The sequence below is a fragment of the Alosa pseudoharengus genome, unplaced genomic scaffold (genome assembly GCF_046254945.1).
Source record: "Alosa pseudoharengus isolate Yale_2024_CS ecotype anadromous, Long Island Sound unplaced genomic scaffold, YU_APseudo_1.1 YU_APseudo_1.1_scf_15, whole genome shotgun sequence".
Lineage (NCBI taxonomy): Eukaryota > Metazoa > Chordata > Actinopteri > Clupeiformes > Clupeidae > Alosa > Alosa pseudoharengus.
Genome location: NW_027468620.1, coordinates 5,381,266 through 5,408,550, shown reverse-complemented (window position 1 = coordinate 5,408,550; position 27,285 = coordinate 5,381,266). Strand labels below are relative to the sequence as shown.

The 27,285-nt window shown below is 40.8% G+C and overlaps 1 protein-coding gene across 2 annotated transcripts in view; it reads right to left on the bottom strand.

Moving 5' to 3' along the window:
* Positions 1-17,883, bottom strand: part of abcc2 (ATP binding cassette subfamily C member 2) — a 43,601-nt gene extending 25,718 nt beyond the window's left edge. The window contains exons 1-15 of one of the 2 annotated variants that reach the window (XM_076285333.1): positions 17,374-17,883; positions 16,250-16,423; positions 15,866-16,006; positions 15,631-15,771; positions 15,406-15,528; positions 15,253-15,308; positions 14,119-14,350; positions 13,780-13,961; positions 12,646-12,823; positions 12,122-12,376; positions 11,622-11,687; positions 3,512-3,649; positions 2,814-2,960; positions 2,213-2,297; positions 1,933-1,999 (exon numbers count right to left, since the gene is read on the bottom strand). In XM_076285333.1, the coding sequence (XP_076141448.1) occupies positions 1,933-1,999; positions 2,213-2,297; positions 2,814-2,960; positions 3,512-3,649; positions 11,622-11,687; positions 12,122-12,376; positions 12,646-12,823; positions 13,780-13,961; positions 14,119-14,350; positions 15,253-15,308; positions 15,406-15,528; positions 15,631-15,771; positions 15,866-16,006; positions 16,250-16,423; positions 17,374-17,415 (2,027 nt within the window). In that variant the 5' untranslated portion in view covers positions 17,416-17,883. Of the gene's footprint in view, positions 1-1,932; positions 2,000-2,212; positions 2,298-2,813; positions 2,961-3,511; positions 3,650-11,621; positions 11,688-12,121; positions 12,377-12,645; positions 12,824-13,779; positions 13,962-14,118; positions 14,351-15,252; positions 15,309-15,405; positions 15,529-15,630; positions 15,793-15,865; positions 16,007-16,249; positions 16,424-17,373 lie in introns of those variants that run through there. The other variant, XM_076285334.1, reaches the window with a different exon arrangement.
* Between the last annotated feature and the right edge of the window lie 9,402 nt (positions 17,884-27,285).

Here is a 27,285-nt window from a genome sequence, read left to right as displayed (position 1 = left end):
ACAAAATTGGTCATAATACCACATAAATACTGTAGTTGAGATGTTATCTCATTTTCATTTTCCAGCATAATAAGGACCTTGTAGCAGGCAATAACGTTATAATGGCCAATAATGTAACAACAGCCAATAACGTAATAATGGTATTACATTATTGGCTGGTTATTATTACGTTATCTACTGGGTTAAAAAAAATGTAAAAATGTAATAACTGCATCCGATAATGCAATAATCACCTTATTGGAGGCCAGGCAGCGAAGGCACCCATAGTATTTCTACTTTTTCTTTCTATTATTATTATTATGATGATGATGATTTTTCTTTCTTCCGCTATGGGAGTCTATAGCAACCCATAAAACCTTCTGGTAAAAAGTTTTAACATTTGGCACACTGATTTGGGACAGTAACATGATTCTTTTCTTTCTTGACATGTCCAATATTGTAGCATCGAGTTGCCATGGCAACTCTAGCCTGTTGGGCTGTTTGGCCCCCTCACTGCTGCTTGCAGCTTTATTTTAAGATTTTATTGGATATAAAGTAGGCCTATTACACTTCCATGGCACATACCGTGCTGTGCATAAGTTAAGACACCTAGATCTAAAATCTTTTGGAAATTGATCTTAATGTCTTAATTAAAAAATGAGGAAAAATCGAACCTTAAAGGATGCCAATTTTCTTTGTGAATGAATCATGTATCGTAAATAAATGTTATTCCTTAAAATACAGGTAATACAAGTAAGGAACCCTATGTTAAATTCCCATAGACACAGACACATTTTTTTTTTTTAAAGGCTAGTTATTTCATGGATCCACTATACTATGCATCCTGATAAAGTTCCCTTGGCCTTTGGAGTTAAAATAATTAAAATAGCCCCACATCATCACATACCCTTCCCCATACCTAGAGATTATTATTATGACTGCAATGCTAGCGGCGGTCATAATAAATAATCCTATCTCCAAGAGAGAGAGTGTAGGGGTGTTGTACAGTGCCATGGTGACACTTTATATTCAGTAAATAAACCTTAAATAAAGTGATATCAGTGTGTTATTACATAAATTGACAGATGTTACATTTTCAAAGTTTTTTTTTAACCTAGCCAATAACATAATAACCAACTAATAATGTAATAACTTATCACATTATTGGCAAAAAAATATTAGCCTACATTATTGATTCAGGCTGCTACAGACTTTCAGTAAGCCTATTGTATGTCAACGATGAGGGGCAGACATTTTGAAAGGTTAAGAGTTAGGTTTAGACATTGTTAAGGTTGTCATCAACATAAATGAAGGCATTCACAGATAGCCGAAGCACCCACAGCATGAATTAGTGAAAAAAATACATTATAAAATATTCTGAATTAGCTGATCCTGATTACTAAGGGTAGCACACATTTCAAGAGATTGGTTTTTAACTTTGCTTATTTTACTTGTTTATTTGTTTGTTTGCTTACAATCAACACAATTCTCCAAAGGCACAGCACTCCATGTCTGACAATCACTGATTGGCCTTTAGCGTAAAGCATCAAAGCAGCCCAGCTTGAATGCAGTCAGTGCCTCCCCTAGCTAGGTTGTTAGAGTGGTTAGGTGGGTCAGTGGGCACCAATAACAATGGCTGATAATGAAATGTGTACCTCCTTCACAGATCAAACAAAGCAAATGTCTAGAAAAGGATCTAATTTCTTATGTATACACCTGATATGCAGTATGTGCAATACAGAGTGCCATATATTGGTCAAACTAGCATGCTGTTTGGTTGATGGGATTCATTTTAGTTTTGATTTATGAGCCTGAACAAAAATATATAGCCTATTTTCAAACAACTTTTTATGCTTTGTCATCATCTAAGTGGACTGTTTTAAGATAAATACGGCAAATGTTACACACAGTGAGGGTGGATGGCAGAATGCAGAATTAAAGCAGAGGACTCACTTCTTCAGGGTAGGCTCATTCTCCTTTCCCCAAGAGAAGGTACCGTCTGAAACAGCGATTGCGCTGCCTAAAAAAACAGATAAAAGTAGAGATTCATGAAATAATGTATCTGAGCATCAGTAGCCTGCTAAATCAATTGTTTCGAAGATTGCAAATTATATTTAACCCTGTGACATTTCTTAGCAGAGATGTTCTATGAGCTGTCCATTTTTATAGCTTATAAATCATAATCTTGTGAATGCATATGGAATAGCAATGTGCCACATCTTTGTGTACATACTAAAGCTTGGGTCATGGTGCACGGTGTTGCTGTCAAGGTCGTCTCCGCTTAGGAACTTCTCCAAACGTTTTTTAGATACGGTAACCTGCAGAAAAAATGTATGTAAATGTGTGAGTATATCATGTTATTAAGGCACTAACATTTTGTTTAGCCTTCATATATTACTTTTAGACCAGATCTTGCTTTGTGGTGTGTGTCAGTTGTTAGTGTGAGCCTGTTGAAGTGGGCTGCAAGGGCTTCGCAGGCCAGTCTTTACACCGGATCCTGGGACTCTTAGGGATTTGCGGACTTCACAGGGAAAGAGCCATCAAGAACATCCTGGAAGCTGCTGAAAAGGCTTCATGGTGGCTCTGGATAAGGAGGGGGGACACGTGGCGTAGTGCGCTACCTGGACACAAGTCGGAGCCTGATCACCCCCGGCTGGGTCGCCCGGGTGAGGGTGTCTGATGTAAGACCCGAAACCCTATGACCCCGGGAGCAAAACTGACTATGTGTCCAGGTTGCACCACAAGGTGTATTCACGTACCTGCTTTCAGACCAGATCTTGCTTTGTGGTTGTGGTGTGTGTCAGTTGTTAGTGTGTGGATGAATAGTTCCGTACCTGGACCATAGCGGCAATGAGCATGGGCAGCATGGCTAGAGGAAATCGAAGGATGTTGAAAAGTGATATGGAAGTGAAAGCTTTCTCAGCATCCAGGATGTTGGCTGAATCGACCGAAACAAAAACAGCAAATGTTGCCATGGAAACCTAGAATGATTAACACAAAAGCACAGTTCAGAACTAGCAATCTGACCCCTTGAAATTGAGAAACGTATATAAGAAATAAAGATATTGAAAACAAAACAACACTTGAAACAAAACCAACAAAATACACAGCTATAGAAAAGTTCAGGGACAAACTGATAAAGTTATTCTTATATACCGTAGTTAAATTTCACATGATAGGCAGCCGTGGCCTACTGGTTAGGGGTTCGGGCTTGTAACCGACGGGTTTCCGGTTCGATCACCGACCCAGTAGGTAAAATGTGGGCGGGGGAAGTGGTTGAGCACTGCTTTCCCATGCCCACATCCACGGCTGAAGTGCCCTTGAGCAAGGCACCTAACCCCTCATTGCTCCCTGAGCGCCGTTATAGCAAGGCAGCTCACTGCTCCGGGTTAGTGTGTGGTTCACCTCACACTGTGTGTTCACTGTGTGCTCTGTGTGTTCACTAATTCACGGATGGGATAAATGCAGGGACCAAATTCCTTGTATACACAAGTATACTTGGCCTATAAACCTGATTTACATTTACACTTACTAGAGCTGGGGCGGTGGCAAAAATGAAGGTGGAGATGGAAGAGAAGTACGCAATCTTCTTCATCAGCTTCAGTTCCTGCTCTCGAATAGCAAGGATGATGGCCTCGAAAGACGGCTCCCAGGCGTACAGCTTCAAAATCTTCAAAAGGACAGCGAGTGGGGAAGAGAGAGAGATTTGGAGGGAAAGGGTTACAAAAGGTATGTGTAGTGGAGCTGTTAAGAATTAAAATTGTGCACAAAATGAAAACAACCCTTCTTTAAGGTTTGTTCTTGACTTGATGCTTTGAATTAAAGATGTGGATCCATTGTCAGTTTGACTTTTGAGGTAAGTCATTGACCTCTGTGATATGAAATTTCCATGCGCAAAATTAAAAAGTGGTGTATCTTTGGATCTAAAGGCATAGAAGTCAAAGTCAAAGTCAAAGTCAAAGTCAGCTTTATTGTCAATTTCTTCACATGTTCCAGACATACAAAGAGATCGAAATTACGTTTCTCACTATCCCACGGTGGAGACAAGACATATTTTACCAATTTTAAGTCCACAGACAAACATAACATTCAAGTAAACGAAAAAGTAAGTAAATAAGTAAATAAGAGGGCACATATAATGAAAAAAATAAGAGCAGCAAAATTTGGTTGAAATTGTGCATAGACAGTCAATAAAATAAAATACTAGTGCAAAGTCAGGCCAATAAGAGGCTGAGGTAGTTCTGTTTGACCTAAGTAAGAAATAAAGTGGCATAGTGGTGCAAGTTATGTAAGAGCAGCAGAAGTGTTGTGTTTTCAGGACAACAACAACAAGTTGCAAAGTGTACAAGTGTGCAAGTGGAGTGGTGCAGGCGGCCATTGTGGGTCCAATGTCCAGGATGTTATGTAGCTGAGGGTGGAGGGGGGAGAGGAGGGAGAGAGTTCAGCATCCTAACAGCTTGGTGTATGAAGCTGTTTGTGAGTCTGGTAGTGCGGGAGCGCAGGCTTCTGTACCTCTTCCCAGAGGGCAGTAGATCAAACAGATTGTGAGCGGGGTGACTTGCATCACTCACAATTTTGGTCGCCTTGCGGGTGAGGTGGGTGGTGTAAATGTCCTTCAGGGAGGGGAGTGAAGCACCAATAATCCTTCCAGCTGTGTTCACTATGCGCTGCAGGGCTTTCCTGTTGTATTCAGTGCAGCTTCCGCCCCACACAGTGATGCAGCTGGAGAGGATGCTCTCAATGGTGCCTCGGTAGAATGTGGTCATGATGGCTGGTGGAGCACTTGCTCGCCTGAGTTTCCGCAGGAAGTACAGGCGGCGCTGAGCTCTCTTCGCCAGTGATGCTGTGTTGGTGGTCCAGGAGAGGTCTTCACTGATGTGCACTCCCAGGAATTTGGTGCTGCTCGCTCTCTCCACCACAGCACCGTCGATGGTCAGTGGCAGGTGTTGGGTGTGACCTCTCCGGAAGTCAACAACAATCTCTTTGGTCTTGCTGACGTTCAGCAGGAGGTTGTTGTCCCTGCACCACGTGGTCAGATGGTCGACCTCCAACCTGTATTGAGTCTCGTCGCCCTTGGTGATGAGACCCACCAGAGTTGTGTCGTCAGCAAATTTCACTATGTGATTGTTGCTGTAGGTTGCAGTGCAGTCATGCGTCAGCAGGGTGAAGAGCAGCGGACTGAGCACGCAGCCTTGGGGGGCCCCTGTGCTCAGTGTGATGCTGCTTGAGGTATTGTTGCCAACACGTACTACTTGAGGCCTCTGACAGAGGAAGTCCAGTAGCCAGTTGCAGAGGTAGGTACTGAGTCCCAGTTTGTCAAGTTTGCAGATGAGTTGTTGTGGTATTATGGTGTTGAATGCAGAACTGAAGTCTATAAACAGCAATCTCACATATGAGTCTCTTTTTTCCAGGTGGGTGAGGGCTGGGTGGAGGGCAGAGCAGATTGCATCCTCTGTAGACCGTTTGGCTCGGTATGCAAACTGGAAGGGGTCCAAGGTGGGGGGGAGAATGGATTTGATATGTGACATGACAAGCCGCTCAAAGCACTTCATGATGATGGGTGTTAGTGCCACAGGGCGGTAGTCATTGAAGCAGGATGGAGCAGTTTTCTTCGGCACAGGTATGATGGTGGCAGCTTTGAAACAAGATGGGACGATGGCTTGCTTCAGGGAAGTGTTAAAGATGTCTGTGAAGACATCCTTAAGCTCCCCTGCGCAGTCCTTCAGCGCACGACCAGGGATGTTGTCTGGACCTGTTGCCTTACGGGTGTTGATAGCAGCAAGTGTCCTCTTCACGCTGTCGGCAGAGAGGCACAGGGGCTGCTCATGTAGAGGGGGATGGGTCTTCTGTGGGCAGGTGCTGTTTTGTGCTTCAAAGCGAGCAAAGAAGCGGTTCAGGTTGTTGAGCAGAGGGATGTTGCTCTCGCAGCTCTGTGGCGCGGGCTTGTAGTCCGTGAGGGCCTGAATGCCCTGCCATAGGCTTTGTGCGTTCCTGCTGTCTTTGAAGTGGGTGGTTATCTTGTGAGTGTATTCCTTTTTTGCTTCCTTGATGCCACGGGACAGGTTGGCTCTCGCTGTTCTCATGCCAGCTTCATCCCCAGCTCTGTAGGCTTTGTCTCTGGCCCTCAGCAGCCTGAGGACATCCCCTGTCAGCCATGGCTTCCAGTTAGCCCGAGTGATGATGTCTTTTGTGTGGGTCACATCATCGATGCACTTGGTGATGTAAGAGGTTACAGTGTCTGTATACTCCTCTATGTCTGTCTGGTTGTTGTAAGTGGCTGCCTGCTTAAACATTTCCCAGTCTGTTGTGTCAAAGCAGTCTTGAAGAGCATCGGAGGCTCCCTCAGGCCACACTTTTACCTGCTTACGAACCGGTTTGTTCACTTTTACCCTTTGTCTGTATGCGGGCATTAGCATAACAGTGATATGGTCTGAAAGTCCAATGTGGGGGAGGGGGGTGGCTTTGTATGCTCCTTTGTGTGTAGTGTAGACCAGGTCCAGGATGTTATCTCCTCTTGTTGGAAAATCAACATGCTGGTGAAGCTTTGGAAGTACAGTTTTAAGGTTAGCATGGTTAAAGTCTCCAGTGAAGATGGTGAAACCGTCTGGGTGTGCCGTCTGTTGTTCACTGACAGCCTGGTATAGTTCACTAAGAGCCGCGTTCTTATCGTTGTTGTTGTTGGTAGGCGGGATGTATACTGCGACTAGCAGAATCGCAGTAATTTCCCTTGGCAGGTAAAAGGGACGGCACTTTATGATCATAAACTCTGCCAGTGGTGAGCAGTGTTTGCATACTACTACAGTGTCCCGGCACCATTCGTCACGGATGTAAACACAGATTCCTCCTCCTCGTGATTTACCTCCCTTTACAATGGCCCGGTCTGCTCGATAGCATGCTAGCTGCTCCAGTTGTACAGCAGAGTCCGGAATGTTGTCATTTAACCAAGTCTCAGTGAAGACAAGCACACAGCAGTTACTTACTGTCCGGTTCGTTGATCTCAGCAGTCGTATGTGATCCATTTTGTTGTCCAGTGATCGTACATTTGCCAGGAGAATGGATGGTATGGCTGGGCGAGTTGGGCTGGCCGCTAGCCTGGCCCGGACGCCTCCTAGAATCTAAACTAAACATGTTTCCAGGCATGTGAAGCTCATTAGCAACATTCATATCACTCTTAGAAATCAACATCATGGAGTAGGCCAAGGTTGCTAGAAAAAAAGTCCTAATAATTGCAACACGATAAACAAACATTAACAAAAAATGCCCTGTTTTTAAAACCAGTTCAAAAGAAAATGTGTACCAATTGAACTAATTCTAAAATCACCATAATACAGTGAAATGTGTTGTAAAGGCCTTGACCATTGGGGGTGACAAAAACACAGTACCCTTCAGAATTATTGGTACCCTTGGTAAAGTTGACTAAATACAGGAATAAGAAATCATCCTTTGGTGATTTATTGAATGAAACAATAAAAACAATGAAGAATTTGTTCTGAGAAACAAGAAAAGAACTAAATATTTTTAATACAAACACATTGCTCCCAATTATTGGCACCTCTAGGAAATCTAAAATTACAAAAGGTATAACAGAGGCATTTATCAATTTATATTCAATTTCTTTAAAGGGGAATTCCAGAGTTAAAGCATCCCAGGGTCTATTTTCGGTAGTTTAGTTAAGTTAACAAAATTACGTTAATTGGTGGAGTTTTGAGTTTTGCATTAATAATGACATGGCTTATAGTGAAAGCTAAGGGACAAGCAGCACATCAAAAAACAAATGCTATTTTATATCACTGACAATGCTCTCAAAATATAATTACACTTCTGTGTGTGGTGAGGGGCCCTTCAGACAGACCGAAGTATTGTAAACTTTGAAAGTGTACAGAGAGGTTATAATAAGACCTGTTTCTGAAGGAAGCAAATTGCCTGACTTTATGTTCTGGTAGCATCAAATCAGTGGGCAAGTTTGATCTTGCAGCGCTGCGGAGATCTAGCTGAATCTTACAATACAAATACGTTCAGCCAGATCTACACATCACTGGAATAAGTTGAACGTGTCCACACTGATTTGACGCTTACGGAACACAAAGTCAGGCAATTTGCTTGCTTTTACCTCTGGAATTCCCCTTTAAGTTAATCATAGTATCTGCAAACTTTCAGCAGTAGTTCATGCCTTTCTTTTTCACTAAGGTATGAAAACAAACTAGATCAGGGGTGGGCAACTAATTTCCCCAAGGGGCCACATGACAAACTGGGACTGTTGAGGAGGGCTGGACCCAAAATACCGAACTCAAGTCTGAACTCAATTCTGTTCAATTCTATTCTGTTCTTGTATAACAAGTAAATCATATGGTTTTGTTTACTAGTCGTAAGATGAAAATGTGAGGGAGACAAATGAAAAACAGCAATATTTAATCTATGTCCAGTATTTAATCCTCATTCTCGAAAATGATTTTTTAACATTGACATTTTTTTTTCAGTTTTTAAAGACTGATAAAAAAGTACTACAATATCTATATAACTAGAAAATGTAATTCCAGGGAATTACGAGTGCATGAAAATGCAAAAATGGCTGCTGAATGAAATATTGTTGAATATTGTCTAAAATATAATCTAAGTAAAAAGATGGAGGTCAGATAGAGAAAAAAGCTGGCGGGGAGCCATAATTGATGACAGCTTACAGTTGGAATGGCTGAACAGTTAAATAGTTGGATAGTTAAAATGGTTAAATTATTTAAAATGGAATTATTGTAGTGAGGAGTTTTACTTTGAAACAGTTGTGGGCAGAGGAAACAGTTGACGGGAGTCAAAGTTGATGACAACTGACTGTTGCTAGAGTAGTTATGGTGGTTCCTATGCTGGTTGCTAAGTTAATGTTGGTTGCTAGGTTTTAACTGTGAATGTGGTTGCTAGGCTGTTGCTAGGGTACTTGAAGTCGTTTCTAGGTTGTTGCTAGGGTGTCCATGGTAGCTACTATCAGAAATAAAGGAGTTACTACAGTGGTTTGCTAGTATAATCATGTTGGTTGCTATGGAAACTGACATAGAAGCTTAATTTCAATGGTTGCTAAATTGGTTGCTAGGTAGGTGGTGGTTTTATATAGTAGGCTAGAGGCATAGTTGATGATAACTGACAGTTGGAATAGTTGAAAAGTTAAGTAGTTGGATAGTTTAAATGGTCAAATTATTTAATAGGGAATTATTGTTGTGGAGACTTTTATTTTGAAACAGTTGTGGGCAGAGGAAGCAGTTAAACAGAATCTGTAGTCTTAATTGAGTCCCGAAGTGTGACGTAGCGTTTCCATGACGGCAGAATCACTGGATCTAAACAAACTTTCGAAGTGGCATAAATAGCATTGAATGTAGACATGTGGCATCATTTCTAGCTAATAAAAATAAATATATCCATTTAAACGTGGTTTACCTGCTAGGCAGCAGCTTAGCCACATAACACGGATTCCCTGGCAGGTGTAATAGAAAGAAACAAAATTCCAGTGGATATTTCACGTCTTCTCAAAGACTGGCGGCTGTTAAGAGCGACGTTTTTTGCCAAAAAAATAAAGCCAAAACACGTCCGTGAATTTAAGGATTTTAACTGCATGCTGTGAAGTTACATGCAGGTCTCTTTTACGGAGGAAACCCATGCTAAAATAAAACTCTGTAGTCAGGAATTTGATCGTGTTGGTATGAATATATGTTGTAGTATGTGATTCCTACAGTGTACAAAAAATATACTAACGTCTTAGAAACGTTGTAAAACTATTGAAATAGATTAAGAAAGCCACCGCTATGGTGATTTCTAATGGTAGATTGATTTGTTTAGATCCAGTGAAATTGCTGCCTTGGCAACGCTGCGTCATGGCAGAGCCCCTAAGGAGAGCCTCCCCACTCTCTATTAATCCCATACAAACCGAATTTGGCTGCAGTTCACCAGAGTTCACCTAGATGGCGATCGCGGGCGAGTCCAAAATACATGGGGTCCTATGGAGCTACATGGCTACATTTGTTGTTTTCACCTATTTAACAACTGAAACCCTCAGATTTTATTTTATTTTTCGCAAAATGGATATGGATTTTCAATCAAAAGTGAAATAATCCGGGAGTCATGTCCTTTCGTTTTCTTACAGGTTGGGTCGTTGTTGCCATAACACGCTAGCATTGATGCTATGCTATGCTATGATCATGCTAATGAATGACGTCATTGGCACGTTTGAAAGGCTTTTTAGAACAATTAAGTGACTTTAAAAAATATAATACTCAACCAAGTGTATTGTCTTTGCCTCCCCTTTCGAATACAATATTCAAATTACTTGAAAAAAAATTATATCCCGAGAAAAGTGGATTTTGAGGGGTACAGCTAGACCTCCATTCATTCTGGACTCGCCCGTGAGCGCCCCTAGATGCAGTACCACACCGGAAGAGTTCCGAGAGTGAAGGTTCTCTCCTTATTAGACATTCTCTGGTCATGGCTTCGGGACTATATAGACCCTTTCAAGAGAGTTCCATTATCAGCATCATAGTTGGCCCCACAAGACTTTCTTTTTAACATTCCATATGTTATCTTAATGCAGAGGAAGTAGATAGAGTACCGAAGCCATGACGTAGCGTTGCCAAGGCAGCAATTTCACTGGATCTAAACAAATCAATCTAACCATTGAAATCACCATTAGCGGTGGCTTTCTTAATCTATTTCAATAATTTTACAACGTTTCTAAGATGTTAGTATATTTTTTTACACTGTAGGAATCACATACTACAACATATATTCATACCAACACGATCAAATTCGTGACTACAGAGTTTTATTTTAGCATGGGTTTCCACCGTAAAAGAGCCTGCATGTAACTTCACAGCATGCGGTTAAAATCCTTAAATTCACGCACATATTTTGGCTTTATTTTTTAAGCAAAAAACGTCACTCTTAACAGCCGCCAGTCTTTGAGAAGACGTGAAATATCCACTGGAATTTTGTTTCTTTATATTACACCTGCCAGGGAATCCATGTTATGTGGGTAAGCTGCTGCCTAGCAGGCAAAGCACATTTAAATGGATATAGCCTACATTTAAAACAATTTATTAGCTAGAAATGATGCCACATTCAATGCTATTTAAGCCACTTCGAAAGTTTGTTTAGATCCAGTGATTTTGCCGTCATGGAAACGCTACGTCAGACTTCGGGACTAGATGTACTGGAAAGCGGTACAAAATATGACTGCCGCTCAGTCCTGCACATTCTCTCCGCAAAAATAAATCGCTTGTCAATTTGTCTCATATCCTACTCCAGCCCCTACTCTTGCAACTTTTGTGTATGTAAATGAGTGTGTGCGTGCGTGTGTGTATGTTTGTATGTGTGTGTGTGTGTGTGTTTATGTATGTGTGTGTGTGTGTGTGTGTGTGTGTGTGTGTGTGTGTGTGTGTGTTTATGTGTGCGTTTGCGTGTGTTCATGAATGCGTGTGTGTGTGTGTGTGCATGTTCTCATATTCTCCCCATGTCCTCTGAACTTAATGTACCTCAGGGGTGCAGAAGGGTATGTAGTCCAATAGAGGTAGAGAATACTGCTCAAGCAGTTTTATCATGTAAAAGATTTTTAAAAAGCAACTATTTTAGTATTTTAGTGTAGATGTTTAAGGAATTGTTTTTCTTACCTTGATACCATTCAGGATTTCATTCATAATTTTCATGCGTTTGTCCTTCAGCTTCATGTTTTTAGTCTGAAGGAGACACAGAGTTGTAAATGTGATTACTACAATAACATCATGTCAGGCTTTACCAATAAAGTCATTCTCACTGACAATTGCAGCATGCTGGACAAGTCACGGACAAATGAACATGGACATAGAGCAGCTGAAGTGATCACATTCAGACAAACACAGAAGATCCTCTGAACTAAGAGGCAGTGTTTGACAGCTTGCATCACAGTGTAAAATAAATTGTCTAAGGGGAAAAAATAGGGGGGAAAAGCTGCACCTGCTTAAATTCAAAACATCTAATTACAGCAATCTTAGCTAAATTATACTTTTCAGTCACTAATTGGTGTGAGATTCATGAACAAGGAAAATCCTGTGGGCTTAAATCTTGTTTACAATCTTTCAAAAGAGTCCTCATCTCTGTGACAAGCTTGGAGACAACTTTGACGGACAGCTACCTGAAAGTCCCTGGATTTGGTGGCCAGTAAGCCGTTGATGGGAGCCATCAGAACCATGACCCCCAGGCCAGCCAGCACAGATGGGCCCATCTCCTGCCACAGGAAGTAGATGGAGAGAACGATCTGCAGAGGGCACGACCACAGCAGGTGGATGAAGTTGGTGACGTCGTTGAAACGCTGGGCATCTGCCGACATCAGGTTGACTGTCTCGCCCACCGTCGACTCTTGACGTGAGTCATTAGACACAATTAGGGCCTGGGAGACAAGTGTCGGAGTTAATGCAAAAACTTGAGTGCTGTTGTACACATGGAGACAAGAGTGCGAAGGCCAAATACCTCTAATGTGATTTAAGATTATCAGTCATCACTGTGTCATCTCGAAGGATAAGGAAAAAATTACCTATTATTGCCTGTTATTTTAATTACCTCTTTGAAATGAAAGGTTACGAGCTGAATAAGGAAGGAGGGAGGGAGAAGGGGATAGAGGGTTAATATTAAAAGACAGGAAAAGATGACAGGATGTACCTTCTTGTAAACGGCTGCCATTAGTGCCGTGCGAACTTTCATGCCCAGCACAAAGCAGCGCTGGAAGTACTGCTGGAGGAAGATGGACTGCACGGCAGCCACCAGCAGCAACAAAATGGCATACAGGTAGCCATTCCATGTGTAGATGCTTGTGTCTTGGGTAAAGGTGATCATCAACCTGGGAAGTAAACACTTGTCATTTTACTGATTATTTGTGTCTGTACAGTCAAATGTAAATATGCTCTACATATTCACTTTTACAATGAACTATCAGGTGCTGAGTCAATCATTTATTTAAAATGCACACAATGTGACCAGGATATTCATTGACTCATGATGGCATCTAAACAAAGCCTAGGTTCACTTTGTGCAACCAACATAAACTTTCATAAGAACAGCCATGCGGACCTTACAAAACACTACTGAACTGAAGTCTTCTGAGAACCATTTAGGTGTGACATTTAGCACATACGAATACGAATACGAAAACTTTATTATCCACAGATGTGAAAATTTTCTTCGAATACAAGAATACAAGGGAGACAGGACATTAAAAACAGTACATAGCCAAGACGGCAAGACGGACAATACAGACAATACATTTCATGGAAAATGACAATAAAAAGGTTGCATTTAAAAAAGTAATCAATAAATAAATAAATAGATAAATATAGCCTACTACAAATGCTTGCTGTGCATAAAACCTGCAACTCTGAAGTCTGTCTCGCCCTACATTCCATTTTTATGTAGCCTACGGTTTTCAGTGTTATTTAGCATCTTCACAGCATTGGGGACAAAGGATTTCTTAAAGATGTTTCTATTTGCTGTTGGTAGGCCTACTCTAAAACGCCTCCCTGAGGGTAGGATTTCAAATTTGCTGTGTAGTGGATGAGAGGGGTTACTAATCATTTTTCTCAGCTTTGTTTGTAAGGCGTTCCTCATAAATACTGTTTATGTGCCTTTGTGGCTTCCCTATAATTTTTGAGGCTCACTATTCTCTGCAGTTTGTTCCTCCTTTGGATGTTTAGGTTACCATACCACATGATAAAATATAGGATGCTTTCCACTAAGCTTTTATATACAGTTTCCAGGTTGAGCGAGTTGCTAGCTAATGCTAGCACTTGTGTGACTTACTTGAGCAGTTGAGGGCTGACAAAGGCCAGAAGGTCGTATAGTAGTTTAAAGAAAGCAGACTCGATGAGCGGCCATTTGAATGACCTGACAATGGACTGTATAAGCCATGAATTCGGATGTAACACTTCATCACCTTTCTTTTTCTCTTTTTTCTTCTTGTCTTTACTGTTACCTTTCTCCTCCTGGGTCGGAAGAAAAGAAAAGAAAAAAAAAAAAACAGAACAAGAAGTTCACTCGTCAGATGTTTTTTACTTTAAGGAGTATATACCTGTGATTACCTCTGCTATGGTGGTGGTTGTCTGAAACTTATGAGCTAAATTTGCAGATTAGCGGTCTTACCATCACTAGAACATCCTGGCTGACACCTTTTGAAAGGCCATTTTGATGAGGACCCTCTTTCTGTTTGGCTTTTACCTTCTTGAGCTGTTTCTGAAACCTGTGTCGGGCTTTGACCAGCTCATCGTTCATCACTTTCTCAAACCGCTCGTAGATGTAGCAGGTGGAATCTTTGTTATTCAAATCCCACAGGTCTTCCTGAACCAGGGGCCTCTTGTAGCCTTTGAAAACCATGCTATAGAACAAGACAGCCATTGGGTATTACTAACTATGTGGGTAGGAAGACAGGAGGAAATGTATGTCTTGCTGTTTCAAACTCAGCAGCACCTTGCTTGTACAGCTGACAAAATACTTGGTTTTGTTTTCTGAATAAACTTTGTGTGCAGGTTTGGAATTACTTTGATCTATTCTCTTCTTTACCCACTTCTGTACAAAGGGCCCTGAGGAGTTTACCAATGGGGAAGCCGTGGCCTACTGGTTAGCGCTTCGAACTTGTAACTGGAGGTTTGCCGTCTCGAACCCCGACCAGTAGGCACGGCTGAAGTGCCCTTGAGCAAGGCACCTAACCCCTCGCTGCTCCCTGAGCGCCGCTGTTCTTGCAGGCAGCTCACTGCGCCGGGATTAGTGTGTGCTTCACCTCACTGTGTGTTCACTGTGTGCTGAGTGTGTTTCACTAATTCACGGATTGGGATAAATGCAGAGACCAAATTTCCCTCACGGGATCAAAAGAGTATATATACTTATACTTATACTTATACTTAAATCTACAAAAGTCTGAACTTCCAGGTGAGAAAATGACTGAATACTCCAGGCCTTTGATTGTTCGAACATTGCTCATATTTACACTGTACTGATGGTATGTACAATCTGTTGTATAACTCTTGAGGGAAATAAGGGTGCAAATAAACCAGGCTATAGTTTAATATTTGTATTCTGATGCAGTTCCAAAAACTTGTTTTACTAATTTCTCTCAACTCCATGCACATTTCATAGTCTATCCTATATCCTCTCTTGATAAAACATGCTTTGCACTTTTTAAATAGCTGTACGTTTCATATTGTATGGTACTGTATTGAGTGAAGGAACAACCAACATTGTTCAACCGACATTACATCAAGTCTTCACTAGGCCTCTTACCTGTTAAACCAGTTAAATGTGATTCTGCTAATATATGCGGCTCCTGTCTCTGGATTCTACAGGATAAGAGATGGACACAACAGATTTGGTAATAAGAGAAATGTAGTTGGTGCACACAATACCTCATAATGTTGCTGTAGATCAAAACCCTACCTTCTTGACTGTCTTCTTTACTTCAGGTGGTACATCAGCGATGCCAGAGATAACGAGGGATATGACCTGCAGCCCAAAGGCTATGTAGAACAAACAAAAGCGTGGAAGATCTGAGATTTCCCCCTGCAAAGAGACAAACAACCACATTAAAGGTGTGCCTGTGGATTGACGGGTGGCATGATGGTCTGTTTAGGGCTGCTGTGTTTTGTTCTTGATCCCCCTCACCTCTTGCAGGGCTTTCCGAAGGAGTGTCTGGAAGGCGAAGATTTCACAGACCACCAGCAGGGCCCAGAAGAGGAAGAGCGAGCTGGAGTCGACGGCAGTCCGTTTCCGTCTCACGCCCTCGTGGCAAAGCATCACCAGGATCTAGAAGCAAACGCATCAACACTGTAGCTCTGTTACAGAATAATACTAACATGGTAGCCTATTCTGCTATTCTGCTTTGTCTCGACTGGCTTACCCAAGAGACAGCAAACAGCACAGGGTTGGTGTAGAAGACTGCTGCATTCTTAGTTGTGGAGTCACCGTTGGGTCCAAAATCCTCACCAAGAGTGACGGCAAGCCCAGCCACAGCAGTAAGAAACAAGAGTCCCGTCAGGATCTGTACAGAGATTTCACCACAAAAGAACACACAGGATGACCAATGTGTAGCCAATGTATGTCCAAAGTAGCCTACTAAAAATAGTAAATGGAACTTAAAATGTAACTGATCAAACTGATCAACTCGTCAAAATAAAAGACAAAAAGAATGATAAAAGACTTGTAGTAAAAATAGGCCAAGCAAAAATAACGTTCATGTACCCATGAGAAGACACATGGGTATCCCAAAACACAGTCCTGTTACCTGTTTGCAGATATACAGCTTGGATAGGGGTCTTTTGGGGGCTTTGCCCCTGAAGAGTGCTACCAGGTGCAATGGACTGCAAAGCCACAGGAACCCCAGCGGGATCCACACTAGAACCGTCTGCTCCACACACACAGGCAGGTCTGGATCAGGCCGGTCCAGGACGGAGGCATTCTGAGGGGGAAGTACACAGGCCACAGAGCTTCAGACTGAGCTCGTAACCCCCGTTGAGCCGCTAACTAGAGTTTTAATGTGATGTGACTCTCAAGTGATTAGAGGAAAAAACTAGTCTGCCATGACATGTATCTTGGACAAAGCATGAATAAGATAACGGACAAAAACTAAACATTAAAACCATCCCATTTGTGTAAGAGACTATTGACAGTTGCTGAACTTCACAGCGATTAGTGCATACAATACACATGTTTGTAAAAAAAGCAAAGCAAAGACTCACTTGACTTAGTGTGTCTGTAGTATACAGATTTGACAAATACAACATGATCCTCTTTTTCATTATTATTATTCATTAGCTCCTAATAATTTGCCTGAAGGCTTAATAAAATGGAGCTTTGCATATCAACACAAGTTTATTTAATGCCATGATAAAATATCAGTTTATAGCTTATACGTAATTCAGGCACACTATTGGGATAAAAACAGAAACAGAAGCACACTGTGTAACATTGATTTTCCTAAATAGACTAAGCAAATAGGACATAAAACAACTTCCGAGAGACTGCTTTGACAGTTTGAGAGGATTTAAACTCTAACTAGTGACGAAAGTGTTTATTTTGTTTGTACAGATCATCTTCTTCAGTGCAGATTCAAACCCTTATTTAGATGATATCCATAAGATTATTTTAATAATTATCCAGTTAAACAAGGATTATAGAGAAATCATCGTCATGTAGCTCATAACTTTCACTATGTACCATATTCATAACTAAAATTAACATTCATATTGCATAGCTACTATGACAGTGGATAACACTTGGATCCATTTGAAATATAACAGGAGAAAGCCGACTTTAATTTTGACAGAGACAGAGAGGAAGAAAAAAAGCACAGATGACATGGTCCAGAAAAACAATATCTGACAGTGACGCATTTTCAGGTCAACTCACCCAGAAAATGGAGCCACAGAATTCATCGAGAGCAGCTGACATGTTTCCACTTTTTCCCCTTGGATTGGGGAAAACTGAAAGAGATGCCCCAGAAGTCCGAGGTGTCCACTAGTCCAGCCGGATCGTATTCCTCTTAAAGCCTATAGCAAGCAGCCATAAAAACCTCTGAACACACTCACACTAGTGAAAACTTCATGCAGGTCATTCAATGGGTGTCTGTGTGCACTTTGAGTGCCTGAGTTAATGCTTAATCTATTTTAGTGATAGGACCTATCTCCTTTCCAGGCTAAAAGGCAATCCCGTGGCGGACGTCTTCAATTTTTGTGGGAGTGTGTGCAGTCTTAAACACATCCAGACCATTTTCTATATAAACAAAAGGAAAAAGAAGGCGGTCTCTCTCTCCAAACCACGAGTGCAAAAGGGGAACAGCCCCTTCTTTTGGCCTTCAAAAACTTGATTTGTCATCCACTGATCACTTTTCATAAAGCTGTTTAAAGTCCACACAGGCTGACTGTGAGTAAGCGTTTGTGCCTGTGTCTGTGTGTGGGTGGGGTAGGGGGACAGAAAGGCAAAGGGGTGGGGAATGGAAGTGGTGGTGTGTGAGTGGTGGGGTGCAGGAAAAGGAAAAGGGGGGGAAGGGAGGGGGTGCTCAATTAAGCCAAGCACAACAATCTCTGCCTTCTTCCATGTGGAAAACACTTCTTTGACATGCAAGTAATGTTCAGTGGCACCAAAAAAAAAATACAAAGAGGAAAGAAAAGACGAGAAAAGAAAAGAAATCAGGATATTTGAATGTAGTTCCCTAAATTGGTCCATCCGAATCTGCCATTTACGCTTCAGGAATGCAAGCCTAAAACCCCCCATCTGTTTAGGTCCAATGCTGGCATATGCTTAGTCATTCAGTTATGTGATACTTTTTTCTCAGAACACAAGAGGCACATCCCCTGGGCAATTCATCTTGAAAAGCCTATGAAATATCAAACTAATGCAATAACAATAAACTATATGATAACAGTGAAAGCCCAATAGGTGCAGCCTTTTATGATAAGGTATCTGAATTATAGTTAGCACACACTCCTGTGGCCCAGGACTTGTGCCTTGCAAGACAAAAATTACTAAACCTTACTTACTAAAAATACTTTATATCCAGCTCAGCAGACAGAACATAAATGTAGAACAGAATGTTCAAATCAAATTGTTGGATGTCCAGGAAACACAAATGCATAAATACTATGGCTGCAACAATGAACCAATTATCAGATTAATTGTTAAAGGTAGGGTAAGCGATGCTGGATGTAAAAAAAATATGCTTATGTTTTTTAGAAGACACTTTTGTAAAAGCAAGTTACATTATATTGAAACAATGAACCAAAGAAAACACATCAGAGAGGTATCTCACTCCTCCCTTCAGTGCTCCCTGAGAAACTCTACTCAGACAGGCTGTCCCGACACATGGACTAAAAAAAATGAAGGATTTCCTCTTGGGCTTTTTTCACCATTTTCTGTCATTTTATAGACCAAACAACTAATCGGTTAATCTAGAAAATAATCAACAGGTTACAGTTTTTTTCAGTCGCTAACAAGCATTTGTCTAACCAGTTGTCACATTTTCAAAACTCTAAACACAATTAGCACAGCATCTGTCTTTTGTGGCCATACCATTCACACATTTCATGTTGTTTTTACACAATATGCAGTCAGTGAACACATTTCCACAATGCTTACATTTTCTTAACAAACAAGCTATACCTCCCAGCAAAACTATGGATTGTTTTTGTAGTATTTACGAATGTTAACACACAACATCCCACAATAGCAAACACAATATTCCAAACCTTAGATACAGTATAAAAACCTCTGCTTCTGCTCTGCTTCTGCTACCAAATGGTTTTATCCCAGATGCATCGCCTTGGATAATATCAGATGCGATGTTGATGAAAACATGTGGCCTAACTCTGAAGATCGCAGAGATTAGATACTTGTGTGTTTCATGGATATTTTGTTCACTGTAAGCAATACTGTAAAACTTTTTCTGTTCTATCATACTGTAAACAGTATGTCTACTGTACCTCCTGTAGTAAACAGTAAAGGAAAAAAAAATGATTTGCTTTTTACTGGAATGCTTTTGAATGTGAACATTACATGTGGCCATACAATTCCCAACCAAGAAATTTAGTGTAAAAACGGTGGATTGCATGTTTTGCATGCAAATACCTGTAAAACTGAAACTTAAAAGTGTATGCAGTTTTTGTAATGTCAACAAAAGCCAGTATTTTGAAACCTGGTGTACTTTGATTGACTGCATGTACCTTGTGAAGTGAAAACAAGTGTTATTCTTTGACAGAATAATTTTATTTTGAGTCAGATTTCCAATGTTTTGGTAAAGTTATAGTGTGCAAAGAAAGATGTGTTCTGTTTTGAAATTAAGAGTTAGTATATATTTAACAACATGTGTTTTTGAGAAGAAAATTCTATCTGAAGTATAGATAAGCGCTTGTTAGCGATTTAAAAAAAACTGTAATATATACTATGAAAATGTTTAACACTATAAAAATCCTCACCACATTGATAAAGATATACAAAATGGTTGAATATAAACATGCCAGTGATTGTTTGTTGAGATTTAATATAAATTGCAATCCCATGGCCATTATATGAAACACTAAGGTGTTCATTAAATAAGTGCTCACTCACATGCTCCCGCCCTATCGGGTTAGCACGCAGGGAAGTCCCATGGCCACCACTCATCCTCACGTGGACACAACAGTCATAAATATACAGTCAAGGTATATCTAACTCCTCATAATATCCCTTCAGAGGTTAGGACTATCCATATGAATCACAGAGATAACATACAGTAGCCGTGTTTAGCTCTATTACAGTTTTTTTCAATCGCTAACAAGTGCTTACCCATACTTCAGATACTATTTCTAGACTCACACCTACAAAACACAATTGGCCAAATGGATAATTTTCTTCTCAAAAACACATTTTGTTAAATATATACTAACTCTTCATTTCAAAATAGAACACATATTTCTCTGCACACACTAACTTTACCAAAACACTGGAAATCTGACTCAAAATGAAATTATTATGTCAAAGAATAACACTTGTTTTCACTTCACAAGGTACATGCAGTCAATCAAAGTACATCAGGTTTCGAAATACTGGCTATTGTTGACATTACAAAAACTGCATAGACTGTTATGTTTCAGTTTGACAGGTACATGTATTTGCATGCAAAACATGCAATCCACCGTTTTTACACTAAATTTCTTGGTTGGGAACTGTATGTCCACATGTAATGTTCACATTCAAATGCATTCCAGTAAAAAGCTAATCAGTTTTTTCCCTTTACTGTTTACTACAGGAGGTACAATAGAAATACTGTTTACAGTATGATAGAACAGAAAAAGTTTTACAGTATTGCTTGCAGTGACATGGTCAATGATAGTGGCACAAATTTCTTCACTGACAACCGTTCTTGCAGCCTTTGGAATGCCACCACCACACATTCTTACACCTCTACCTTGCCCTCTCCTTAGGCCTGCTCTTCTCCCTGACCCTGCTCCTCTCACTGCATCTCTCACTGGGCCTGCTCTTCTCCCTGGGCCCCTTGCTCTTACTCTTCCTTGTCCAGACATTACAGTGTTTGTCTTTTTCTGTTTCTGTTTCCAAAAACATCACTCCTCAAAGTCCTCCTTTTACTGTATAAGTGTCAATGTAATAGAAAAAATAACCCCTGCCACTGAGTCTAAGCCAGACTGGAATCAGCTGTGGTTGGCCCAATTTACCCAATATAAATCAGTTGTGTGTCAATTATTCAATTTTTTGTTTATTATCAGCTGAAATATATTGTTTTTGAACTGATATCATTGCACAAGCAGAGGTTTTTGTACTGTATCTAAGGTTTGGAATATTGTTTTTGCTATTGTGGTATGTTCTGTGTTAACATTCGTAAATACTACAAAAACGATCCATAATTTTGTTGGGAGGTACAGCTTGTCTGTTAAGAAAATGTAAGCATTGTGGAAACGTGTTCACTGACTGCATATCGTGTGAAAACGACATGAAATGTGTGAATGGTACGGCCACAAAAGACTGATGCTGTGCTAATTGTGTTTAGAGTTTTGAAAATGTGACCACTGGTTGGACAATTGCTTGTTAGCGACTGAAAAAAACTGTAACTTGGAAGGGCCAACTGTGATAATACATAAGCTATATTTAACCAGTTCATGAAAATGAAAAAATCTATATATATCATACAGAAATAACTATCAAGTGCTTTATTGTATTGAAAAAGATGACATTGACTTGATAGAGGTTGTGTTGTTTGAAATGAATTCCCCCAATGTGATAACCCCCAGCCCACTTGCAATGTTTGCAGTTAATCATTACATCACACTTGATAATCACATGGATGACATCAGTCGTTCAGAATGGTGTTGGAGCTCAAGGACACAGCAGTATTCAATGTACAATGCAGCCCAGCACATTGGAGCAACAGGCATTTATAATATAAAAAACAAGAAAAAAAAGAAAAGTCAGACATCCACTCTGAAAGTGAGAATAAGAGATGAAGTTGTGGCAACAATCACTGAGGGATATGAACCGTTAGCACCTTATCAGTAGGGAGTGGCTAACAGACTAATCATCCACTGATAGGTAAATAGGTATGTAGAGATGAGTGGCATGGCAAACAAGAAACACACTTCATCCCCTGACCCTCACTTCGAATACAACTGTAAATGACAATAATAGTACAGTGAAAGGTAACTCAGTGAAAGGTAACTCAGCGGTGACTCAATCAAATTCTATTTTAACCCTTTCGTGCCCGTGCCGAACATTCCATTTTTGGTGCTGGATGACCTCCTCACACAAAAAAACGTATTTCTTGAGTATAATACATACCATCAATGGGATATACATACCATTGTAATCAGAAGGATCAGTTCTATGAAATTATGTAAAATACATATGGTAATGTTGATATAGTAATGAACAGTATTTGAAAATCTTTTCCAAATGTATATCCGGAATTTGTCAAAATTTTATTTCATTCACATAAAAATGAATTTTCATCATATTTCTCTACAAGATAGAGAAAAATATAGAGTGTATGAAATGTTCAGCAAGTTGTGGGCTATTTAACAAAAAAGACTGTATTGGAATATCATTAACCTTTCAAAAGTTATGATAATTTTAGTGATCAGTGTAAAAAAATGCAGGAAACGGGATTTAGAATGTTGACAGAATTCACATTCACTTTCTCACCAACAACATAAATGCATAAAAACTAATAATCAAGTCAGAAACAATGGTTTAGATGTATTTGATCTATAAGAATAAACCATTTATTTGTATATAAGCAAATGCTACAGTCAATAAGAATGACATTAAAAAAAAACATACATGTACCTTACCAGTAATACAGGAAGTAAGTATACTGTATTCATTGAAGACCATTTCGGAAAAGAGACATAAAATACATTTGATTCAACAAATACAACTTCCTTATATAAATCAGTATAATATGAAAATTATATTTAAGCAATATAGCACGAGTGAGAGTGGGGTTGGTCATGGATATTCCCACGGGTGTTGTTCGGCCTTAGCCACGAGGCCGGAGGCCGAGTGGCGCAGGCAACAACAGCCGTGGGAATATCCATGACCAACCCCACGATCACGAGTGCTATATTGCTTTTATACAACAATTCTACCACAAACTAACTAATCTGAAAACACCCCAATATTGTTTAAAAATGTTAATTTCGACATCGTTCTTACACATCAAAAAATAGTTCCCTTTTCAATAGACAGCGTCTTGGTTGCTAGGTAACCAACATTCCAGATCCCTCGTTACGGGTCTTTGTGGTTTACGTGTCTTCTTGAAAGAAAATTTGAAAGTCGGGCTGAAATCACATTCATATCTAGGTTTGCTGCATGCATGTTACAAGGACACCGGGCCATGTCATGTAAGGGACATGGTACTGCAAAAAAACGGAAACATAGCCTACATTGCAGAACCACTCAACTTTATGAATACACTACTGTGCACAGCCTGACGTGACGATGCTAGCACGTTAGCAGCGGTTAGCTAACTATGCTAACGTTAGTTATCTACACGTCTCCTCCAGTGACAATCATATTATACACAATGCTGGCAATGCTGAGAACAATTAGCATTCTCGTTTATCTTACTTACATTAAATTGACTGTGTGGCTTAATCCACAGATGTGGTGAAGCACTGTTTCGTTATGGTTTGCTAAGGAGTAACCCATTGCTTGAAATAGTGGAGAGCTGGGATGAGAACATTGTGTCAAATCTTCGAATAGCGGAGTGATTTATTATTAGCTGTGCAAAGTCTGAGTTGAAATGTCCAGGGATATAGACCTCTGAAGTTCGCCTACAAAAAAGATCCAAAACGGCCATCTTTGCCCATATAAGGAGATCCGGTTGTTAATTGAAGCTAACTACCTATGGCAAATTGCATTGCAAGTTAGCTCTGGAGTAGCAAAAATCTAAGTGTGCCGCCTTCACTTACCGGAGATAACAGTATCCACTCGAAGGCAGAGGACAAAAGTGTGTTCAGGAAAACGTCTGCATTTCAGACTTTTTCATCCCCACGAGACTTTAACAGGTGCGATTATTCAAAATCCCCATGTTATTTTCCCATAGGAAAAATCGCCAGATACCGGATGTCAAAGATGGCAGCTTTTTTGTAGGCGAACTTCAGAGGTCTATTCCAACTCATTGGTCTCTCGGCCAATCAGAAACAAATAAATAGTTCCATAGAACCCAATTGTTGTATAAACATATATAAAATGTATTATTATTCATGAAAAGCTAGGAATACAATCAACATCACTCAAAACTCAATGTGTTCTAAACATTTGAAAGTGGATTACATACTTAGAACAAGCCTGTGGAGAATAAACACATACACACATATACACACAAACTCATACCCACACACACACACACTTACAGAGGAGGATAGGGAAAGGTGGGGTGGGGAACCTGAAGGTTGAACACAGAAGAGCTATGACTCATTACTAAACGCATCCCCTTTTGCAGAATGCCAAATCTGACAGCAATTTGTTTATCAATAAAACAAATTCGCCTACCGTTACACTCCAGGGCCATACAAGCTACTTTAGTTTTATTATGTACGTTTTTTATAACAAGCTGCTGTACAGGAATATGTACTTGATGGAAAGACAACAGAGTAGTAGTTGGAGCAGCTGAAGGTGAGGCTGAAATTTCAACGGAAATGCCTACCAGCTGTTGTGATAGATTTCCTCCAAATTATTTCTGGTTGTAGCTACCAAACAACACCAGATTCTGCATTGCATTGTCAAACTTGAAATAACAAGAAGCTACTGACAACGGCAATGTCATTGGAGAAAAAGTGCTTTCTGGTATTCTGCGTTTTTTGGAGTACAATATGTATTCATCATTTGGTCAATCCCCTGATCCCTGCCAAGACTTGGTTCCCCAGTAGATATTAGGGAGGGAAGTGAACCCCATGTAAATGATCAATCCCAGAAACCTGTGAAACTCTTCTGGGGTCTTTGTCCCATGCCCCTGCACTGTTTGCATACGATGGCCTACTAAACACAAGCTCCCATTCCTTCCGGTTGGTAAAACCACATATGCCTGGGACAACAATGTGAGTAAAAAAGAACATAACAAGTCTATTTCACAGTTTTTTTGTCTGCACCATCCTACGCACGGCACATAAATCTATACCTTCTTCCTCCATCCTCTCATGGTCTTCAGCATTGTGAGCGCAAGCTCATGAGCAGTCAGCTACCTCTTCAGGCTTGCGAGAAGGTCTGTGTAGGTCTTGTCATCCTCCATCTGAAACAAGAGCGAAATCATACAAATACCTTCATTAATGTAAAAAATAAAATCACAAAACTACAGATTTGTGCATGTATGCACACAAAAGAAGAGGTAGCCTAAACTATTGAAGCATCCTCAGAATATACTCGAAATATTTCTAAGTAGGCATATGAAAAGTCATTGTATTACACATGGGTTTAGCTACCCTAAATCTGATGGCCTGGCTGGCATCAAGATAAAGACAGATTACATTTCACCTAGTAACAAACTGCTGAAATGCAATAATGAAATTTCTGACAGAATATGTGATTTCACATCATGTTTTCTATATCTAAATATTGAGAGGAGTTATGCTTATTTCAAGTCATGCCATCTTAGAAAATGTTGAGACAAGCACGTCTGATGTTTGTCATTTAGAAGTTAGCAAGCTAAAATAGTTCACTACAGACTGCACTACAGATAACAACCGGAGGAAAGGCAATAAGTTAATTACATTTCTGACAGAATATGTGATTTAACATCTTATTTTCTACAACTAACGTTACATATTGAGAGGAGTAAAAAATATCGCTCAACTTATTTCATGTAAGAGAACGCAACTTAGAAACGCGGCGCCCATTGATTTATTCAGCTTTGATTTGCTATACTCCTCTCTCTCTCGGTTTATGACAATATTCTCCAGCTATTGAACACGGTGGATGATATTGTTATAATTATTCGAACACCCGAGCATTGTCTAGAATATTCTGCACCTGTGTGCAGTAGCGGAGTGGCAATCGGGAGAGTCGGAGGATTCACGGTGGGCCGGTGGTTTTGGGGCCAGGTTGATTAGCCTACTGTGATGTGATCTCAAAAAGCGCGTGCTACTGCTGTTTGAATATTACAGTGCATGAAAATGCACTGTAGGCCTACTGTTCTTCCACGTCGTCTTATTATTATTCCACTTAGGCCTAGCCTACCACTTTTTCTATGCGCTATTCAGCTTAAAACGTTTAACTAGAAACTTCATTCAAACTTTGTAACGTAGGTCTTCTAAATTAAATGGCTGCTATGTATTTTTCATCTTTGTAACTTTTATACTTTTTAAACTATTGTAATGATCTGAGCCTAGCTGTATGACTGTACTCCCATAATGCTGTGCGTGTGTGTGTGTATAATGTTGATGTTGGTTGTAGTATGAGTAGTGGCGTTTGCCTTGTCGTGTATGTGTTAGCTGGTATGGTCTTTCTTTGTGTTGTACCTCATGTGTTTACCCCGTGTATTGTATGTGACTACCCTGTTTGTGTATCGTGCTTGTTTAATTGACCTCCCTTGTGTTGCCTGTTTATGACGTTCGTGTGTTTTGGTGCGAAACCAATAAAGACCATTTTGAGACAACCTTGCAGATTGTTACATTGGTGTCAGAAGTGGGATGACGACCCCTACTGGACGGGAGGAGAAAGCTGCAACCGATTACCTGGCGATGATGAGTTTCCTGCCAAGACGGCTCTTCGACAGCATGCTCACCCATGGCCACCTGCTGAGCCCAGCAGACGGAGCCAGCCTGCAGCGTGACCGTGATGAAGAGACCCGCTCCCGGCCACAGGAGGAAACGAACCGGGCTGATGGCAGCATCCCGCCACTTGAACCCGCTCCACACGGGAGCGATGGAAACCGGCCAGTCCTCGGTGCGACGGCGGCGGTAGAAGGGCGCCCCAGCGTAAAGTTGCCCCACTACAATGGCGAAAGGCCGCTGGCGACATACCTGGTACAGGTCCGGCTGGCAGCCGAGCTGAATGGCTGGTCGGCGGAGAGAACGGGCGTACAGGTGGCGTTGGCCCTGGAGGGGGAAGCGCTACAAGTATTAGAAGACCTGCCACCGGCGGAGCAAGTAAGCTGGACCGCAATCGAAGCAGCTCTGCAGCGACGATTCGGCCAGAGAATCTTCATCAGCGATGCCAGAGAACAACTCGCTTCCAGACGGCGACACAAGGACGAGAGACTGGGCAAGTTCGCGGCTGACCTGCAGCTGTATGCCCGGCGGGGCTACCCAACGTACAGCCAGGGTCTACATGAAGAGA